This window comes from Globicephala melas, chromosome 13, assembly GCF_963455315.2.
Source record: "Globicephala melas chromosome 13, mGloMel1.2, whole genome shotgun sequence".
NCBI classification, from domain to species: Eukaryota; Metazoa; Chordata; class Mammalia; order Artiodactyla; family Delphinidae; genus Globicephala; species Globicephala melas.
In genome coordinates this window covers 1682550-1703973 of record NC_083326.1, presented here as the reverse complement: position 1 = coordinate 1703973, position 21424 = coordinate 1682550, and the positions used below count along the sequence as shown (strand labels likewise).

Sequence of the window (21424 nt, the reverse complement as noted above, 5' to 3'; positions counted from 1 at the left end):
AGGAAATGAACAGGCTGATTGTCACCGTTTTAATAAAAGCACAAAGCTCCCTTATCTGCTATATAACATATTTTGCACCAATGGGAAGCCTATTCCTTTTGGAGCCAATGCAATTCATAAGGTTTCAGGGAAGATAAATCTTGCTAAAGAATAGAGAGAACAGTATCAGCTTCAAAATTCCATTTCTTGGGATCCTGTAAAAGGGCTCCTCCAAGCACTGACCTGAACACAACCCCTGAGTGTGCTCTAAAAGTGAACTATTTGTGACATCTGATGAGCTGCTAAGACTTCATCTTCACACAGGTAGAGCTAACTGGCTCACAAGGGGATGAAACCCTTGGTTTGAGTTTCCTTAGCTCTACTTCTCACCACCTGAAGAGCGTGGCTGCAGGCTCAGCCTACATAACTTGCCTCACTGGGAGGTGGTGTAGAAATGGATCATCTTCCCTGGCACAGAGCAAGAACCAGCACTCTGAACGACTCCACCAAGGAAGGGGTTTGGGTTGCCTTTCATCAGGCATGGAGCCTGAATGCTCCTCTAATGTGTAAGTTCCCGTTGAGCCCAGAAAATGATTTGTTTGTTTGTCCAAATGGGTTCTCCTTTGGCTCTATTGTCTCACACCTCAGTACCCTACCTTCCTACAACTGAGCCCTTGCATTTGGGGGCCTGGCTTCCTGGTATCTCTGATCAGATGTCCTGCTGCCTCTCCTTCATGTGACCTTTGTTTGATCACATCTGCTAAGACCTTTGACATCCTCCTGTCCTGCCCCTGCTTGGAAAAGCCGTGGGCATCGTGGACATAGTTGGCCACTGGCTCATTGTATTTTCTGCCTGTGCCTTCTGTGGTCAGTGGCCCTAGAATTTTACCCAGTCTGGATGCTCACCCTAGAATAACTGATCCTAGCTGGTCCTTGCTCCTCTCTCATCCTGAAGACCTGCCACAGTCCTTGGTCTTGGCCTTTGCACATTCTGGCCTGCTTCTCCACCACTTGAGCCCTAGTTGAGAACAGGGAAAAGCCCTCTGCTCTGTCATCTCATTATCAGAACTGTTTTTTCTTCCCTAAGAGCAGAAGTCTCTAGTCCTGTCAAGAAAAGAATCCCCAGGTAATTTTGTTCATGCTCAGAATAGCTACAGAGAGCTGTACACAACTGGTTGGCCGGACCTATGTGCCAACCAGGGGACTAGGGACTTCCCCAGCTGAGAACAGCAGCTCAGTAGATGAAGGAGGTGTCATTTATGTGTGTGGATGACTTGTGGCCTCTGATGAACGGTGCTAGGCTCTCTTCAGTCATCAAACACTTCCTAAAGGCCCACTGGGCACCAGCACTGCATGAGGCAGGAGAGTTAAAAAAGCCTTCTTTTAACAGGCACCTCCCATGTATCAGGCACTTACATCGATCGTTTCTAATCTTTCTAGTAACACTTAAAGGGAGTTCATGTCCCCACTTGACAAAGGAAAAAAAGTTAAGGAATTTTCTCAAGATCATGCACCTACTAAAAGGAAGATCAAAATTCAGACCCAATTCCATGTGACCTCAAGCTCCAAGTTCTTCCCAAATACCAGATAGTAATACTACTCACTCATTCACCAATTCATTCATTCATTCAGCAAGAATTCCTGATGGCCCACTGCAAGCCAGGGCCTCTGCTAAGTTCAGCATGAGAAGATCCTTCACCAGGAATTAGAAGGTTACTTTGGAGGAGCTCAATTGGAAGCTTTTGGGGGGGCTTTAGAAAGCTGTCATTTATGTGTGGCATCAAATAGGATAGTTGGCTTCCTTTTAATTATTAATAATAATAAAATGTACAGTCCAGTAATCTTTCAAAAGGTGAAGTGGTTACCAAGCTAATGAAACTCCCAAAGATGGGGTTTTCTCCATATTTCTGATGGGTGCTAAAGTTTTTAAGAGGAACTGGATACACCTGAAAGGTGACAGGGTGCTTCCTGCAGAAGGCATCTGGGTAGAACCAAGGGCTACAGATTCCAAGCACTCTTTTTATTTTAAATTAAAACTACTTCTACATATGAATGTGAAAGTATAGTATCCAACTAGGAAAAATATGCAAGTGTCAAAAAATGAAATGGGAAGGCTTTGATCCAAGTAGGTTGAGGAACATCTTGGACAGAGTAAATAAAGATTTAAGTAGTCAGTGGCCTTAGCAGTGAGCTATGGAAGAGCTATGCCTGTTCTTTAAAAACCTTCATTTATATTCTTTACAGCCTCCAGAAGTCTGATGTCTACAGGAATGGGATGGAATGGAAAAGGATAAAATACTAGAGCTGGAAGACTTTTTAGGCATCATTCAAGCACAGCCCTCCATTTGTACATAAAGAAACTGAGACACATGGTCTGACCGACAGCTGGAGTGGAACCTGTATCTGAAACAGCTGGGGGTGCAGACAAAGAGCTAAGGCTGATTTGACCCCACTTGTGCTCATCTGTCATCTGAGGCCATAAAGAAGTTGAGACACACACCTAGGCATTGAGCTCATGACATACTCAGAGACTCGGATTACCCAGGGCATTTATTTTTGGAAAGGCCTCTTCAAGATGCCAGCAGGGTCTAGCATAACAGACTGAAAGAAGTCTTATTTGAACAAGAGTGTCTTCAGTGACACATTTTCCAGGTATCATCTTTTAGCAAACATAAAAACTATTTCCCAAACGACATACTTGTGAATTACTCAGAGTTGCTGGGGATTCCAGTTCCAATGACCTTCTTCTGGTTTCTAAACCTAAAATGAGTTTAATAAGATGCTGGACCCAGACCTGTGAGTGGGGACCACAGCATCTGGGCCCCAATGCTGCCATTGGAAGGACTGCTGGGCCGACTTTCCTCACCTGGTACAGAGAGCGTTTGCTTGGACAGGGCGGCTGGGAAAGAGGAGACACATGGGATGCAATGGCTTAGAGAAATGCCAAACATTTACTGAGAAAGTGCTTTGTTCCAGGCAAAGTGTTCAGTCCCTTACATACGTACTTAATCAGTCTTATACCAGGTGAGGTGAGTATTGCTCTCTCCATTGTATGCATGAGAAAACCAAGACTCAGAGAGGTTATCTAACCTGAACAAAGTCACAAAGCTAGCAAATGTTCAGTCTCAGGTCTTGTACCTGTACCTGCACCTGACGAAACCCCTCTGCTGTACTGCCTTTCCTTCTGCTCATAAGTACCCAGAGATTGGGTGCTAACTAGACACATGGGGGTAAGTGCCTTCTGTTGCTGGGAAAGTCTTTCTAAATAAACTGGAAATCTGTCTCCCTCAACTAACTCGCATTGGTTCTAGCTTTCCTTTGGGGAACATTTAGTTTAGCAGAAATTCTAAATCTCTTCTATAGGTAAAGCAGAAATGTCACCAGTACACAATACCAGCTACCCTGTTGTCTTACATCTGTGGACAAGACGGCAAAGAACAAAGGGGGAATGGGGTTTTAGAGTCCTGGTAAATCCCTTTTATCACTTTATCACTAAACAGCTGAGGACTCTGAGCAAATCATTTAATCTGCCTCAGTCTCTACTTTTTCTTCTGTAAAATGGAGTTACCTATTTCACATGTTTCTGGTGCTCACCAGGTATAAGAAGGTATAAAAAACTGCTACATAAATATAAGGTGATTTTATTGTTTCATATCCTGTATATGGGCTTAGAGCATGACCCTATTCATTACACAAGTGCAAGGAATGAAGTGTCTTTTAAAAAGGTTTCTCTGGCCTTTTGGTAGCTGTCCTGCATCTAGTAGAGATGTATTAATATGTCGGCAGTGTCCTAACTAGCGGATCTAGACTGACATATATTTAAGGAAAGTGGAATCACTAAGATTGGTACAAGGGCCCAGTTTCTTAAAACGTTGGATTGCTTACGGCATATGTTTTTAAAAAAGGATATTATAGAGGAAGATGGGAGAAGAGTATTTGCTGCAAGAGAGTTTATTTTCACAGCTGAGCTACGTTAGTGCATCTGAGGCTGGCCCTGTCTCAAGGGCTCAGACACAGGACCACACCCCACTGAGACTGATTTTGATGAATGCATCTTGGAACACACTGCTCACAGTGGAGGCTGTGTCACCAAGCCAGAACTGTCCTCTGAGTTCACATGTGAACAAATGACTTGCCCCACAAACAAGGAGATCCCTGAATACTTTCCAAGTCATGCTGATGAGGAGGCCGGACATGGCAGCTCTCTTTGCCATTGGTTGTGGACTTGCCGATGCTGAGTACACGTGGCATGATTTGATGCCCTCACCTCCATTTAATGCTTCATATGTTATCTCGTGATTTCGAAGGGCTGTTTCTGTCGCCGGGGATTTGCAGGAGACAAGTTCTGCCTCTTATCAGAGAGCCAAGAACGTTATCTGAACAGCTGCCACCTGCAGAAAGGCTGGTGTCAAACCAAATACACTAGTTGAAGTACCTCTTTTAGGGGAAACAAACATGTACATGCCCACGTGTGTGTGCGTGCATACACACACTCCTGGAATGAATGATCTTGGAGGCATGAGCCCTGCCACACTAACTGGTATCCTATGGACCTGTCCTCTGTTCCCACCTGATCTTACGGCTGTCTTCCCACCTACAGTAGGACCTGCCCCGATGCGGGTCTTGTGGGCTGGGAGCCCTGGGCAGCAGCTGGGAGAGGGAGGGCTTGGAGAGCAGATGAGCCACTCACTCAGAGGCACTGGCAGCTGCCTTTGAATTCAGGAGAATCCTTTCTTCCCTAGGCAAAGGGGCCTTTATCATAGGCGTGAAGGAGGAAGAGGCAGGTTAAAAAAATAAAATGACACACAGGTTGCTTGTCACAAAGCAGAGGGAAGAGAATAGCTTCCCATTCTCCTCCAGGCTCTGGCCTCAGATGACAGCTCAGCACAAATGGAATCAAATCAGCCTTTAGCTCTTCTTCTGCACCCCAGCAGCCACAGATACAGCTTCCTCTCCAGCTGTCAATCAGGCCGAAGCGCACGGTAAACGCCCATGATTAGCGCCTTCCTCAATTGGGTGCGTAAATGGAGAATCACAACTCACTCCTCAAAGTAGCTGGAGCCACAAACCCATTAATTTCTACGGAGCCAAATGTAAACAGAAAATGAATGTTCCTGTAGACTCTCCAAATTTTATTTCCCCTGCTAAAATGTTGGGAGGAGGAGGGATATCTTCCTCTCTTACAATGTCTTCCCATATTTGAAATGAGCTGTTTGACATCCAGCCAAATGATTCTCAAAGGGAGACAATGAAAGCCCTGCACCCCCATTTGTCAGTATTTAAGGCTTAATGAACTCTTGGCGCCGTCTTTCCTCCCAGAGCTTCTGTTTGCTATTACTGTTTAAGGTGATCTGTCCAACGCTCCGATGTGCCAAGAAGCTTCGCTCATAATCAGAGATACGTATTTATTTACTAGTTGGGTAACCGACAGAGAGGTTTTCTAGAGATTGCCACATTCACTAAGAACTACCACACCCAGCTGTTCTCTTTGTATTTAAATCCCAGGCATTCTCCAGTGAGAGGGGCACTGGGTCCAGCCTGCCCAGCCTGCTCCCGCCTCCATCTCAGAGATAATCTCCTTCAGCTGTGGATGAGTCTGGCCCGAGAAGAAGATGCTCAGAGCTCTAAGCCTTTGGGCGCAAAAGATTCTCTACAAATGCACATTCAGAGTAAACAAAACCCATCAGGCCCCTGTAAGAGTCCTACGCCTGATTGCACGAAACACATCATGATGGAATCTGCAGTTAGCAAAGTAATTGGCGTTATTACAGCTGATGGGAAATTTCTGATGCTGCCCGAGCTCCCCTTTGAAATAATACTCAGCCATTTAATTTGTCCAGCTCTCGTTTAGCTGATTGCTCTTTTCTGCTGGAGTTTATCAAGAATAAAACGCGCTGTCTCTCCAGATGCCTGCAGGCTGAGATTTCACAGACAGTTCTTTTTTCAGCACTCTTCCCACCTCTCTCAAGACCCCGTGCCTTAGTCACCTTTCACAAGATGTCAATAATGCAATAGGTCGGAGGTGGGTGAGTCAAACTGATTTAATTCAAAGCTGTGTATTTCTAGTCCCAATTCCAGAGGTACCTCGATGCTCCTGCTATACCATTAAATAATGGTGAAAGACACGCAAAACTCCAAAGATTTGCTTGTCCTAAAAAAAGGTTCACAAAATTCATTAGCTCCAAAAATAAGACAAGTAATAGAAGCTATCTTTATCATAACCACAAGGCCAGAGGCATTAAAGACATATCAGAATTTGGATACATGCATTTTTGTTTGGGGGATCTATTTTTACTTCTGATAGGCATGCATCCCTAGAATGGGTTCTACAAATATTCATTGAGCATCTACTTTTTGTACACAGATTCTTTATGTTTTTACACAATGCTCATCTTATCCCCCCATTCTCCACTTTGGCATTTCTGTTCCTAACCAGATGAAGAGTAAGAAAGCCAAATTTAGCCAGCTGTGTTTTCTCACAGTACAAACAAGGCTTGCATCTGGGTACAGACCTCTCATTCCCATCAGCAAGCTACTTGCCCTGTCAGCATGTTGACGATGGACTGCTTACTGGAGACAAGAGTCCTGCAGCCAGGACGGCTCCCTTCTGCAGGTGCCACCTCCATCTGACAGCCCACGGACTCCAGAACCCATGTGCTCCTTGAATCAGCTCTTATCTCATCTTTAATATAGAAAAAACTGAATTTATGATATGAAAGTCATCATATAAAATCCCCCCAAAGTCCCCAAGCCCTAACACAGTCTCCCTGAACAGCACCCATCCAAATGCACTTTGGTACAATTCCTCACTGATTTTTCTGGGCAATAAATCATTGTGCCTGTGATTTTTTTACAGGGTTGGAGCTGAAGTAGATGTCCAGAATTATGCCGAGGATCACTAGACCCAAGGGAGTTGGTTCAGATGAGGCAATGCTCTGGTGGTTGAAAAAGCTCTTGATGCATTTGTTTAAAGTCATTTTGAACAGAGGTCCCCAACCCTGGTACCGGTGGCCTGTTAGGAACCAGGCCGCAGAGCAGGAGGTGAGCGGCGGGCAAGTGAGCGAAGCTTCATCTGTATTTACTCCCCATGGCTCGCATTACCGCCTGAGCTCCGCCTCCTGTCAGATCAGCGGCTGCATTAGATTCTTATAGGAGCGTGAACCCTACTGTGAACTGCGCGTGTGAGGGATCTAGGTTGTGCACGCCCTATGAGAATCTAACGCCTGACTATCTGAGGTGGAGCTGAGGCAGTGATGCTAGCTGGCGCTGGGGAGTGGCTGCAAATACAGATTATCATTAGCAGAGAGGTTTGACTGCACAGAGACCATAATAAATCAATTGCTTGCAAACTCATATCAAAACCTTATCAGTGAGTGCCAAGTGAAAACAAGCTCAGGGATCCCACTGATTCTGCATTATGGTGAGTTGCATAATTATTTCATTATATTACAATGTAATAATAATAGAACTAAAGTGCACAATAAATGTAGTGCGCTTCAATCATCCCAAAACCATCCTGCCCTCTCCGGTCTGTGGAAAAATTGTCTTCTACGAAACCAGTCCCTGGTGCCAAAAAGGTTGGGGACAGCTGATTTCGAACACTTTCTAGCTAGTCCTCCTCCATGGGAAAGTGCCACAGGTGGTAAGGGAAAGAAGCAAGCAACAAAGGCACTTCTTTCTGGGTGTTCTCATGTCCCCGCCAAACAGTTCCTATCTGTCCCTTATCCATCCCATTCATCCTGTCTTCCTCCTTCCTCTTGTAGGGTCATTCTCACAGGGCCGGGCTGTCTACCATTGCTCACTTTGATTGGCAAGTGTCATGAACAAACTAGTGAAAACATCAGGCAAGATCTAGATTTTTTGTTTGTTTTTTATGTTTTCTTCTTCATTGGTAATCCCAAATTCTAGTTATATTGTCTTGGGAAGCTGCAATTTGTGTTCTGAAGTCTGCTGCGGTGGTCCAGGTTCAATTTCAGTATGTAACTTACAAGAATAATAAGAACTACAGCACATACTGAGTGTCTGCTGTATGGAGTGCTTAGCAGATACCAGATACTGTTTTGTGGGCCTATCTATTCAGTCCTCCTCAAAATCCCATGGAACAGGTATCCTTCTTTCACTAAAACAGTATCTGAGCCACATACACATTAAATACTAAATGGGGGCCACACAGCTAATACAGGGCAGACCTGTGATTTCAACTACTAAATGATAAAGTAATGGGAAATGTTCTCTGTGCTAGTTACTGGATACAGAAGGGTGAGAGAGATTCATGTTGTATTCCTAAATAAGCATCAATTTTTACTATTTATAGTAATAAAGATTACAACAACATCACGTAAAGTTTTTCTGTCTCATGAATCATTGGCTTGGGACACGTGTTGGCAACATGGTTCTGTCAGAGGCTGTGATACACATTTTTAAGAAGCGAGTGATGCAGAAGGAAGATCATGTGCAGAACTGGAGAAGGGGGAGGGGATGGTCTTTATCAGGGACATATCAGAATGCTGTGGTGGAGGCTGTCTGCAGACTTGATGCAGGCTCCAAACACAAGTAGACAGATGGCTGGAAGATGCCACTTGAGGTCTGCAAGCTGTTCCACTACGAGGGGCCCCTCTCTTGTGGGGGTGTCCTGATGCCTCTCAATCGACCCCTTTGGTCTGGTACAAGATGGTCAGAAAGGGGCTGGGTAGATAGGTAGGAGGCCAATGAAATGTGAAGCAGACAGTAGGGCTGGAAAGAACTTAAAAATAAAAAGTGAGCGTGCTTATTTGTTGGAGAGGTGGGCCTTTCTCCTCGTTAGGCAGGTTTAGAACTATCCTGCTAAAGGGATTTTGAAGAAAATACCTCTTTTCAAGTCCTAAAGGTGGTCTGTGAATTTGTATTTTCTGCATGTGAGTCATTCCTAGCCCTAAAAATGTATAGAAGTGATGCATCACATTAAAATTTAGACAGGGAAATCTGTAATTCAATCCGCTAATAAACACAGATACTTGAGATATATCACAAAACATCAATGACCCCAAGCCTCAAGTGAGCAGAATTACAGGATGATTTTTAAGAAGCTCAAATTGAAGCCACTTTACCAGAAGGACGGAAGAGAAAAACAAGAATAGAAAACTAGAAACACGAAGTCAGTGGAAGAAGTCAAAGTGTAATTAAACATTTTGTGTCTCAAGGGATCATAGAGATCATCTAACTCTACACCCTTGCTGCTAAGCATTTTGGTTTGTTTTTGTTTTTGTTTCAGGTGAAAACTGTCTTTGAAAGAGAAGAGAATGACATTCAAAGTTAATCATCACTGGTTGGCCTCACTCTGTTTATACTTCTATTCTGAAAAATTGAGTTTAAATCAGATTTTGAGGGTTAAATCATATTTGAATATGCTGGCAGGGATAACTTACATTGATTCCTTTGATAAAGGAGAAAAATCTTTCTGCATATGAGGAAGCCCTTCTTCTCCCAACACCCACCTGCCAACCAGAAATTTTCCTGCATGTGAATTTCTGCACATTAGGTCTGTTTTAATTTGGACTCACCTGCACGCGGCCCTCAGGTGGTCAGAACATCTTGGGAGAAAGAAAATATTCATTAAAGTCTAAAGAGATTTAGAACTGACTAAGACTTCAGAATATTCCACTGAAAGGCCAGACAGTCTGGAAACACCTGGAGAACTTCTCTCTTCAGGACTAAATGCCAATACTGGTTTAAAAAAAAAAAAATCTGCTATAAACACTGTCAAGGCAGGCAGTGCAAAAAAGATATACCTGTAGTACGAAGAGGCTGATCTCATGTAAGAAAAGTAATAATGTCAGTTTGGGTTTTAGTGCAAAGTATATGTATGCATGTGAACAAATGTTTTTGTTTAAAGTACTCTACTATTGTCACAGATGTCCATGTTAGGTAAGCAAAATAAAGTAGGTTGCCTTAGGAATTATGGGGAAAGATCCGTGTTTTATGTAGGTATCCCACAAGTAGCCAGAAAAACACCTTTATGGGTGGAGGCATTTTTTTGAGGGGGACCATTATTCACAATACAAACATAGTCACATGAGCTCATAGAAGAAGGCAAAAAAAACAAGAATCGAGATCCTACCCTTTTGATAAAACCAGGAAACTGCATCTGCAATTTTTGGGGAATGACGACATGTTTTTCTTTTTCCCAGCCCATATTTCTGTATAGTTACTTTGGTAAAATACTACAAAGATAAATTAGTAGGAAAATGATCACATGCTCGGATATCATGGAAATATCAAGTTGCCATAAAAGTTTCTAAACACTCTGTTTTTAGATGCATCTCATTGTGGACCAGTAACACACACTTGACAGGCCAGCACTAGTCTGCAGTCCATGCTCTGAATCGCACTGAATCAGAGAGCAAAGATGCACAGCAAGAGGCAGACGGCAAGCCTGAATAAAGGCCTTGAGAAAAAGGTGTGAGTTTACTAAGCAGGACCCTAAGCAAGGAGGACGCATGGGATCAACCTCGCTCCTTAAGTCAGGGGATACGGTGCACCAGCCAACCACACGCGTTCTCTCTTGGGGCAGCGTTGGAAAGCTGGGCCTTTTTGTGTGTGTCTTAAGAGTCCAGAATGTCTAGGTAGCAAGCAGAGGAGGTCATAAACCCAACACCATCACTAGCTAGGTTAAAATACTGGACAAATCTCAACTGTTGAGTGGAAAAAGCAGGCGGTGGGCACAGGTGTAGGATTTATAGAATCCCTGCTTAGCCATACATCCTCTTCCTGGATCCCGTTTTCTTCCTCAGTGAAAGGGGAAGAAGTAAGCTGTCTGATAGAAGGTTGCTGTGGGTTTAGTCACCAGGGGCAAGTGAAGCTCATGGCACATTCCCGACACAGGGTAGAAGCCATTGGAATGTGGGGTCTTTTATTTTCTCTCCTCTTCAAGACTACCTCTGTGCCTCAGTCTTTATCTAGAAAGTGAGGAGGCTGATTTAGATTCTGGGGAGATTCTGAAAACACCTGGAGCTTCTGGACTCCACCCAGACTAATTCAGTGGGGTTGGGCCTGGGCTCCTGTAGTTTTCATAAGCTCCCTCGATAATCCCATCTGCAGTCAAGGTTGAGAACTGCTACTCTAGGTGTTCTGTCTTGTTCTTTCAATTCTCAAATGAAAGGAGTAAGTAAGCACTGATAGTGGGACTTCCTTATACACTGTTTTGCTTTAGGGTGGTTCTTCCCAAAATGGCAAAGTAGATACTATAGGGCGAGTTCAAAACAAGCCAACCTGTCTTCTCATTGTTGTGTGTCTTAGATGGGAGCCTACACCACCTACCTCTGCCTCAACTGGGTTTCCTCTGTAGAAGGGACAACAACTATCACAACTCTCCATTTGGGAACTGGGGAAGCAAGGGGATGAGAACAACAGAAATGCTTTGCCAAGATGGAAGGATGCAAAATGCTCCACAACAATTCCCTCTCTTACTCTGAGATAGATGAATTGCTTTTCCTTGAACAGGCTAAGATCAAGAAAACTCAATATAATACACAAAAGTGAAGCTGAGGCTGCTTGCCCTGGTGTTGTCAGTGGTCAGGTTGGGTTTGAATTATCTTAACAATGGTGATAAGCTCTAACTCAAGGTGTCATAGCATAAGAGGTAAAGAACACAGGTGTTGGAGCCAGACTGCCTGGGTTCAAATCCTAATTCTGCCACTTATGGGCTTTGTGACCTTAACGTCTCTGTGATTACTTTTAAAATGAAAATAATATTATTACTGATTTCACAGAGGTTTGTAAGGATTAAATGATGAATAAATGTAAAGTTCAAAGAACACTTTCCGGCATTCAGTTCACTTTTAGTAAGTCTTTGGCATATGTACACTCAATCAAAGGCCGTGTGGACATGTAGTAACACCAACTCCTGCTGAGTCCAACAAGGGCTGGGTGCTCTGGAAAATCCCGAGCTTCCTTTTCCATCTTTACGACTGTTGACTCTGAGCCTGTAGGCAGCGGGTGTGCATGGGAGCAGAATCAGACATGGGGATTCTGTTCTGAAGGACACTATCAACCCTGCAAGAACAAGCAACCTGGGAACTCAGGGATTTCATGCCTGCATTAAAAATTTCTGGGTTAGGACTCGTGGAGCCCAGGATATTTTGCAGATAGTTTAATCCCCTGATGGTCTATGAGTAGAACTGATTGTGGAGCCTGAGGAAAATGGAGTAAGGGTTCTTTCAGGGGTGACAAAGTCCCCCTCCTTTGAACACTGGGCGATAATCACACTTAATCCTGGAATGAACACAGTACCTTCTCAACCTGTACTTCCTTTATGTTTATGGTCCCCTTATTTCTCCAACCAGCCTAGCAGCTACCAGGTCCACTGATTCTGCCCCTGTACTTTATCTGGCGTTCATCCCCTCAGGAACATGTCCACATTGACCCCAGCCCAGTTTCATTCCCTACTATGTCTCACATGGACCAATGGCACAGGCTTATTACTGGATCCCCTCTTCTTTTCATCACACCTACTAACTATGGTATAACCTTCTTGCATCACAGTTGCGACTCTTCCCCAGCCTCAAACCTTCAATGGCTACACTGTCCTCAGATGGATGTCACAATCGAAAATCTGGGTCCTTATTCAAACATATCAACTGTAAAATGCCATGTTAAGATAATCAGAGAAATCTGAACATGGACTGGGCATTAGAAAATATTATGGAATAATTGTTATTTTTATAGGTGTGATAATGGCATTGTGATTGTATTTTTTAAGCCCTTATTTGTTAGAAAAGCTTACTGAATTACTTATGAGTGAAATAACATGATGACTGGGATTTTTAAAAAATAGTCTCCCCAAATTTAAAATTAAAAAAAATATATATGTATCTGGGAGTATAGATGAAGTAAGATTGGCAAATGGTAATGATTACTGAAGCTGGCCCAGTGGTATGCGGGGAACCGATCACACCAACTCAGGAAAGCTGGCTGTCAAAGACTTTGCAAACAGGTTGTTAAACCATTGGCAGCTTAAAGTTGTTCACCATGGGGATATTTACACCACAGAAATCAGCAAATGCTCCAAATCAAGGCTTTTGTAACAATATATTAAAGTTGAATAATAGATAATAAAAGTTGAATAATATATGGAGGTTTATTAAACTATCATGTCTACTTTTGTATAAGTTTGAAAACTTCAATAATAGTTCATTAAAAAAAAAAAAGCTCAACTATTTTTCTGGACTTTGGAGACCTCCTGCAATTTGGTCCCAACCTAATTTGCAGCTATATCTTCACCATACTCACTCTGAACCACAGTAATTAAAGAATTCCAAGTCTCCAGACCATACCCAAGCATCTCCACCCGTGGTTTGGTCTTCACCCAGGCTTCCCCTGCCCTGGAGTAAGTTCACCGCCTCACTTCCTTCTCAGCTATCCTGGCACACGTACAATGAATGACATCTCTCCCTATAAGACTTCCCTTCTTGCTCTATACAGATATAATTTCTCCTTCTTCTCAATTCTTAAATAATTTAACCTGTACTTTTCTATCAAAAGAAAAAGTTGAATTCACTGTGTGTGGCAGGCATCATGCTAGGTTGCTTTCACAATATTGTCTCACAACAATTTGAGCCTCACAACAATCTGTGGGATAAGCTGCACAGCTTTTTTGCTTGATAACGAAAATTAGGATTAAAGCCACTAGGTAACTTCCCCAGGTTCACAAAGCTAATAGTAGTGGCAGAACATTCCAGAATTGTCAAAATTTTGGGGAAGAGTCTGTGCAGCAGGGAGCCCCACATAAAGGTCTCCATGGGCACCTTTGAATGAAATGGCAGCTCAGTGACTGAACGCCCTGTTTTCTCCGCACTGAAAAATGTTTTTCTGTGTTCTGAGGTACTCTTCTTACCCTTCACTGCAAATGTCCCCTTGGCCATAATAGCAATGGACATTTTAGAAATTCGTTTAAAATGGCGACCCTTTATAGAACAGCTATTACACTTGCCTCCCAAAATCCTGTCATGAGGCATACTTGAAGTAAAACTCAATTTTTCCTGAAAGAAGTATCCTCTCTCCTCTGAGACAGTGAGGCATTTATGAAGCTGGTGAGGACCAAGTCCTTTTGTGGGTGCTCTCCTCTGTGGGGGATGGGTCTTCTCAGGGTTGCTTTCCTAGCACTGCAGCTGGACAGGTGAAACTTGCATCTGAGATTGGGCCCCACACTACAGTTATTTCTTCCCAGCATCCCCAACCTGGGTCCTTGTTAAGCAGATGCTTAAATGCCCATGGGCACACATGGACACTTTACTACAAAATTTAAGCAACCTTCACATCCCTGTAGGAACTGAGAGATAAAGAAGAACTAAATGCCAAGAAGCCGTGGATGCTATTTGTATCTTAGATGAGAGCAGAGAATCTAGCACTTGCCTTGGATTCCTCCTGGAGAGCTCAGCCTGCAAAAGGAATGGAATGTCTAGCAAGAGGGGCGTGGTAAATAAATGATGGTACTAGCAAGCGGACAAAAATAGCCAGTTGCTAGAAGATTTTCCAGTGACATGAAAAGCATGCAAACAAACAAAATAGAAGGTTAAAAAAAGCATATAAAATATGATTGTCAATTTTTAAAAAAAATCCCATAGATGTGTATGTCTATGTACAGTAACTATTGTAAGACCATACCCCAAAATGTCATTATAAATATTTCTGGGGTGCAGAGATATTTTTTCTTATTTTTTTATATTTTCCAAATTTCTTCTTTTTAGTTAATTTTTATAGTTAACATCCATCACCACACAGAATTACAAATTTTTTTCTTGTGATGAGAACTTTCAAGACCTACTCTTTTAATAACTTTCAAATATACAGTATAGTACTATTAACTATAGTCACCACGCTGTACATTACACCCCCAGGACTTATTTATTTCATAACTAGAAGTTTGTACATCTTGACCACCTTCACACATTCCAAAATCTCTAGTGAACACTTATAGCTCTTAAACTGAGGGGAAAAAAAAAGAGTAAAAATAAAATGAAGAAGAAATCATACGATTGTGGGGCTTCTACTAAGGGAATGAGATGCCTCTTTTTATTCCTTTTGGGGATGGAGAGAGATGGTCTGGCAAAGGGAGATGAGGGTCCTCATTTCTAATCATCCGAAGGCAAGAAAAGAGGGGACTCAAGTGTGTTCATTCCTTTAAAGGCAGGAAGAACAAGGCGTTGGAAAATGAATGATGTGTTTGGGGGGAACCAAATGGAAGAGAAGAGTGTGGGTGACTTAGGTGTGAATTTCAGGAGCATTTCCATTTGTGCTTTTTAAACCTGCTGAGACTAGTAGCCTCCGGTCAGACAGTTCTCCCTGTGTGGCTCAGAGGCCAAGCTCGCTGCCCTGGGAGAACTCCCACCGCTAATGTACGGGCCGTAGAATCTCAGCATTGGGCTCTACCTTCAAAGTAATGTGTTTATTTCCAGGAATGAACATGGTGTCTTTACAAACCAATAACCACAGGGAGAAAGGCTGATAGTCACCTCCTTACCCTCCTCTTCTCTATCTGGATGCAGAAAGGAGAAGAGAGACAAGGAGAGGCCAGCCTCATACAATCACCCCTCTCCACACTTTCTAAGTGGAGGGGCAGCAAAGATTAGGGAGGAAATCATGACTATTTTCCTTAAGAGGCTGCAGCAGGACGGGCTTCAAGGGAAAAAAAAAAAAAAAGACAAAAACTTTTCTATGCAAGTGGTGAATGTGGACTGTGTGAAAGCTGACAGGCCCACTGACAGTGAGCCCAGGGAGGGGCCCTCAGCAAGTTCCCTCCTGAAAGTCAGTGACAGTGCCTGGAAGGAAACACGACCATGAATGATTGTGGACATCAGGATGCCTGGGGCTCAGTTTCACCTGAAACCCAAAGAGAGAAGGGAAAATGACAACAGAAGCCAACGATGTGGTGCAGTGGGGCCAGAAGGAGGCAGCCCCAAGCTTGTGGGCAGTGCTCTGTTTCTCTTTGGAAAAGCACCCGAGAGGGTGGTGTTGACTAGGTGTTGACACATCAGGGCCTTTTTGATTCAGGAACAACACTGCAGAACTGACTTTTTGATCTGGGTACTACACTCTAGCCACAAGGTTCCAGGGCTTCCTGGCCTCGGGAACACACATCCTGAGGAGTGAAAAATATGCATTTATATTCCAGCCTTGGGGGGATGACACACAAATGGAATAATGTGGAAAGGTCAGACGGAAGCAGGGGAGTGAGCCATCTGTACCAACCACCTGCGGGGTTATCTGTGGGGAGGGCAGGGAAGCTGCCTTTCTAGGATCATGGCCTCAAATGTTGTGGACAGACCCCCAATATACCTAACTTAATAGTTCATTTTAAATCTAATATCTTTAGAAATGTGGCTCAACAAACATGGAGAGAATATGATCAAGTCAGAAACAATGTCAAAACCACACACACACATACACACACACACACACACACCCCTTCCATAAAATCAGTCTCCACTATGTAACCTTTTCAAGCCACAAAACAACATCACACAGAGCCTTTTTTCCCTTTATTTTTATAAATTTCCAGATAAAAATAAATATTTAGCTGAGATAAATATTTATCCCACTGCTTTGTGAGAGTATGTGTGGAGGTAGGTGGGATATGGGTAAATGCTGATTTTCTTTTGTTTTTGTTTTATATTCCCTGAGATCACCTGAAAGTTTGTGTGAATTATACGAATAAGTACTTGAATAAATCGTCATTTTTCAGTATTGTCAAAAGGCTTCCTTACTATCTATTTTTAAAACCCCACTGCATCCTGACAGAAGGATCAACAAGCTGTGATCAAAAGACCCCAAACCGTACATGGATTTATCTTTAACTCTCACCAACGGGGCCCTTTATTTTGTTCATTCTCTCCCTCAAGCCTCTTGCTCCACTCCCATTCTGGTTCTTAGCTCTCTGACTGGTCTGGGGCCTCTTCTCCCCAGGACTTGGGATCTCAGCACCACACATGGGAGAAGTGTAGTGAGGGTACAGTGAGTTCTTGGATGTAAAACATATTTAAAGAAGAAAATATCCCCAAGTATATGGAATTATTGTTATTAGAAATTACCTGCTCTGCCCTTGGGAGTCTCTGCAGAGGTGCAGCAGGTGGGGCCTTGGGCAGCACTGAGTTGGGGAGTGACAGGAAGTTTCCTATTGAAAGGGGGACAGAGGAAGGGATGGAGCATCTCAGCTCTTGCTCTTGGATTTACCTATCTTTGCATACACACTCTATCTATACTAGGATCCATGGGGAACACAAGGACTTTGTGTGTCTGTCGTGCATTTGTGGTGTGTGTGTGTTGGTGGTTATGCATTTGTGTGGTGACAGTAAGCTCCCTTCCAAAGACAGGGAAGGTGATTTTCCATCTTCACTGCCAGGGAGGTCCCCAGAGAGCCCTTTCTTGTGCCTCTTGTGGTTTGCTCATAGTGACCTCCAAAAAAGCATTCTGGCCAGAGATAATAATGGCTTGTTTCCTAACCAAGATCAGCAAAACTCAACCATCTGCCTCTGCAGAAGTCTGAGATTAACCTGGCTGCCAGACCATGGCTACGAGGCATTTGCTCACAAAGATTCCACAAATGTGAGTATCCTGTCCCAACGAGGAGAAATGCAGGAGAGAACCTCATCCTCTACCTCCTTGGTTTAACGCTTTCCTGAGCTGAATCACCCACCACCACGCTTTCCAAGCAGCTTGGTCTACATTCTTGCGTACTATAAAATATTAAAGACGCAGAAACAGGTTGTTTTGCTCATGATGAGATGGGAGGAGCCAGAGGGAGAGGACAAACTACGAAGTCATTGTCAAGGTTGGTTCCTTAAGTCAGAGAAGCTGGAAATCCAAGGTGGGGGGTTTGTGCCCTGGTGCCAACTTTGTTTGCTCACAATTCATAAAAGGATCAGTGGAACTTACCTGTGGCTGAAATCCTTTGAGGTCGCTGGCTGCAAGGTCACTGGCTGGGAGGAGCTGGAAAAGAACAAAGGAGTCTTCCTTAGTGATACTTCTCACAGTTTGCGTACAGTGTCCCCAGAACAATTGATCGGCAATGGACTCACCAGAGCCCAGATCTGGAGCTAAAGCAGCAGAATCACAAAAGGCAAATGCGGTGCTTCTGGGATAGGAGCCTGGACTGAATGGCCTGCTCACCTTGTGTCTACTCAATCTCTGACTATCTCTGCTGCCCTCTCCTACCTTCTTTCCAGGTGCCACTAATTCTTCAGAGCCTTAAGTTAGGGATCATGAACTATGGATGGACTCCATCAAGTCCACAGACTCCCTGAGATTGTAAGTACAAATTACGTGTGAGTCCATACACTTCCTTAGGGAGAAGGTCCCTGACTTCTTTCCTATTATCAAATTATTCTGTGATATGACAAGTAAAAGAGACAGTTAAAGGCCCATCTCCTCTGGGAGGGCTGTTGCTTCTTCTTCTTCCTCTTCTTTTTTAAAACTCAGACCAGTGAAAATGACCCTTTCCTCTCTGCAGCTGCACATGACTCAGTTTCCCTTTATCGTACATTGCCTTTGATTTTATATGTTATTGAGGTATTCATAGCTTATGCCTCCAACTATTATGCACAATGTTAGATGAGGAGAGTCAGATTATGTATTTTCTGTATCTCTGTGTTTAATCAATATTAAAGGGTAAAGTTAAGGTTTTAATATTTTTGCATGCTCTCCAGAAAGCACTCAATGGAATCATAAATTAACAGAATAATCACGTTCTTTATTGTATTATGTACAATATGTACATATGTATGTATGTATTATGTATGTATTTTCTGTATCTCTGTGTTTAATCAATATTAAAGGGTAAAGTTAAGGTTTTAATATTTTTGCATGCTCTCCAGAAAGCACTCAATGGAATCATAAATTAACAGAATAATCACGTTCTTTATTGTTGCTCAAAAATGCTGGGAAAATGGGCTAAAGAGAAAAAAAGGCAGATGCTTATTTTGATTCAAGGTGTGTGACTGCTAGCTTTGTTAGGCCTGGAGAGCGTCTGTGAAAACTAGGAAAGATTTCATATTTGCTGTAACAATATTTTGTTTGGTTCAAGAAAGAGAGGAAGTCATGCTGGGCTGTAGTGCCTCCAGCCCTCAGAAAAGCTCACCTGGGCTCCCTAGCTTCTCTCAATGACTTTGCCAAAAATGACGCACAAGGTGTGTAAACTCTGGGATGGAGCAGGAAGGAGGTAGAGAATGTACCTCTCTCCCCACACCCAGGCCTGCAGGCAGGATTCCCCAAGTGGCATTTGCCTGGAAAGGTGGCACCATCCTGAGAGAGAGCCAGCTCAGCCCCTGACTGCACACACAGCCAAGCAACAAGCCGTGAGGGTACCTGACGAGACACTGGGGGCTGAACATAATTATACAGCATCTCTGCCTTCAAGGAACATACAATTTGGTCCAAGGGTAAGACACGCATGTGTCAGTGTGAGCAAAGTGTAGTAGGGTGTTAGTGTCAAACTGTGAACAACGTAAGGCAAGGAAGGTCAGGGTAGGGTTGCTGAAATAAGCTGGAGTTTGAACTGAGCCTTGAAAATGGACAGGCGGCAAGGCAGGGAGCCGCTTCAAGCCGGCAGTGGGGAGAAGACGTGGAAAAGGGGTTTACCAAGCCCAGCACAGCTCCCTTTGCGTCTGTTCTCTGCCACCTGTGGCATGCATTAAGGAAGAAGGGAGGGAATCATGCTACATCGAGGATCGCCTGGGTGCCCAGCACAGTGGTTGCTGCTTTATAGAATTTTTATTTTCTAATCTTCATAAATCCCTCATGAAATACAAAGTATCTCCACTTTATGGATGGGAAAATTGAGACTTACGGAGGTTAAAAAACCTTTTTTAGGTCACACAGGTAGAACACATATTTGGGATTTAAATCCAACAGTATATTATCCCAAAGCTTATCCTCTTTCTTCTTTAACATGATGCCTCTGGTGGAGGCACACTGGAGATAATTTGTTGAGGAGACATGACATAGGAAAAAAGATGAGGACCAGACTGTTAGTCAAATGAGCCACAGGCAGGAACATAAAATGTGTGTCCCTATGAATGACCCTTAACTAACCCTTCCTTTCAGACACTATTTTATTTAATTGGTAACAACAATCTACTTTTCAGGACTTGTCAATATGGCTTAGGGCCTCTGATTCAAGCACAGGTTGGGATGGAGCTGGGGAGGAGGGACAGACAGGCTAGGGTGATGTATGGGCATGGGAGTGACCTCTGCAAGAACAGGGCCGCAGACATGTGTTAGTGCATAGGACTCAGGTCTCAAACTCTCCAGGCCCTGGAAGTCGAGCTGGCAGGGACTCTTCTACTGCGTTTTCACGAGGTTCACCAGGCAGACAGAAGAAGTAAGCCCCAAATATCTAGTTCTTCCCAGTTCTGAGATGCTGCAACAGAAAATAAACCACAAGGGTGTTCATGGCATCTTAGCGTATGTACTACTCCCTCACGTTAGTGGTTTGGGATTGAGAAATGACCATATCCACTTTGAATGGAAATAAAGATACAGAATTTTTGGTTATTATTCCTTAGGTCCCCTGTTCAGCAAAGTTAGGATCTATCCCATCCTCCCTGGAAAGCTTACATCTTACATCCTCTTTCCCTTCTCTTAAGCAGAAGAAAGATGCGTGCAATTTAGTTCTTTTTTTTTTTTTTTTTTTTTTGGCGGTGGGGGTGTCGTGCCTTGTGGCATGCGGGATCTTAGTTCCCCAACCAGGAATCGAACCCGTGCCCCCTGCAGTGGAAGCACGAAGTCCTAACCACTGGACACCAGGGAATTCCCGCAATTTAGGTCTTAATTATTTAAACTTCTCTTTTGTATATATTTTGTATTTTCCTTTTTTTCGCCTAACAAGCCCATGCCCAACAAGACCATGGTTTATATAAATCTTACATAACTTCTGCATTTCTCAAAGTGTTAAGAAGAGTCTGGACAAACAATTAGTCATTAAGTACCTGTTGGTCAAATGACTTACAAGAAAAGTGAGGAATATTGTCAAACTAGAGGTGAGGGCTAGAATGACTAAGTTACTGGGAAGTGTGAGACACAGCTTATGACATGCTTCAAGCTGACAAGAGGAAATGACATCTAGAATGCTCAGCACCTAGAGCATTTCCTGCATGAAACAGCATTCAAATATCTGAATGAATTAATCAGTAGGGGAGGCTGAGGCATGGTGGAGAAGAGATGAGAATGTGCTTCCACAAATCACTGCCCTAAAAAGCACTGATCCAGACCCTGTCCAAACTGTCCCCACCCCCCCACCCCACCCCCCGACCAGACCCCTTCCTCATTCAGTCCCACAGAAAAAGAGTTCACTGCTCAGACCATCCTAGCCGTGTGGGGAGGGATCCAGGACAGGGAGGCGAAGAGGGAGGAAATGCATTCCGCCGTGGCTCTGGGGACTGCAGTCAGGTTGCAGTTAATGAAAAGGATCCTGCCT

The 21424-nt window shown here is 43.5% G+C and overlaps 1 protein-coding gene across 4 annotated transcripts in view; it reads right to left on the bottom strand.

The window, feature by feature from the left end:
• The window catches only part of SETBP1 (SET binding protein 1), a 375356-nt gene that overhangs the window by 168399 nt on the left and 185533 nt on the right, over positions 1-21424 (bottom strand). For all 4 annotated transcript variants that reach the window (XM_030847934.2, XM_070047000.1, XM_070047001.1 and 1 more), the window contains exon 3: positions 17887-17940. In XM_030847934.2, coding sequence (XP_030703794.1) covers positions 17887-17940 — 54 coding nt within the window. The remainder of the gene's footprint in view (positions 1-17886; positions 17941-21424) is intronic.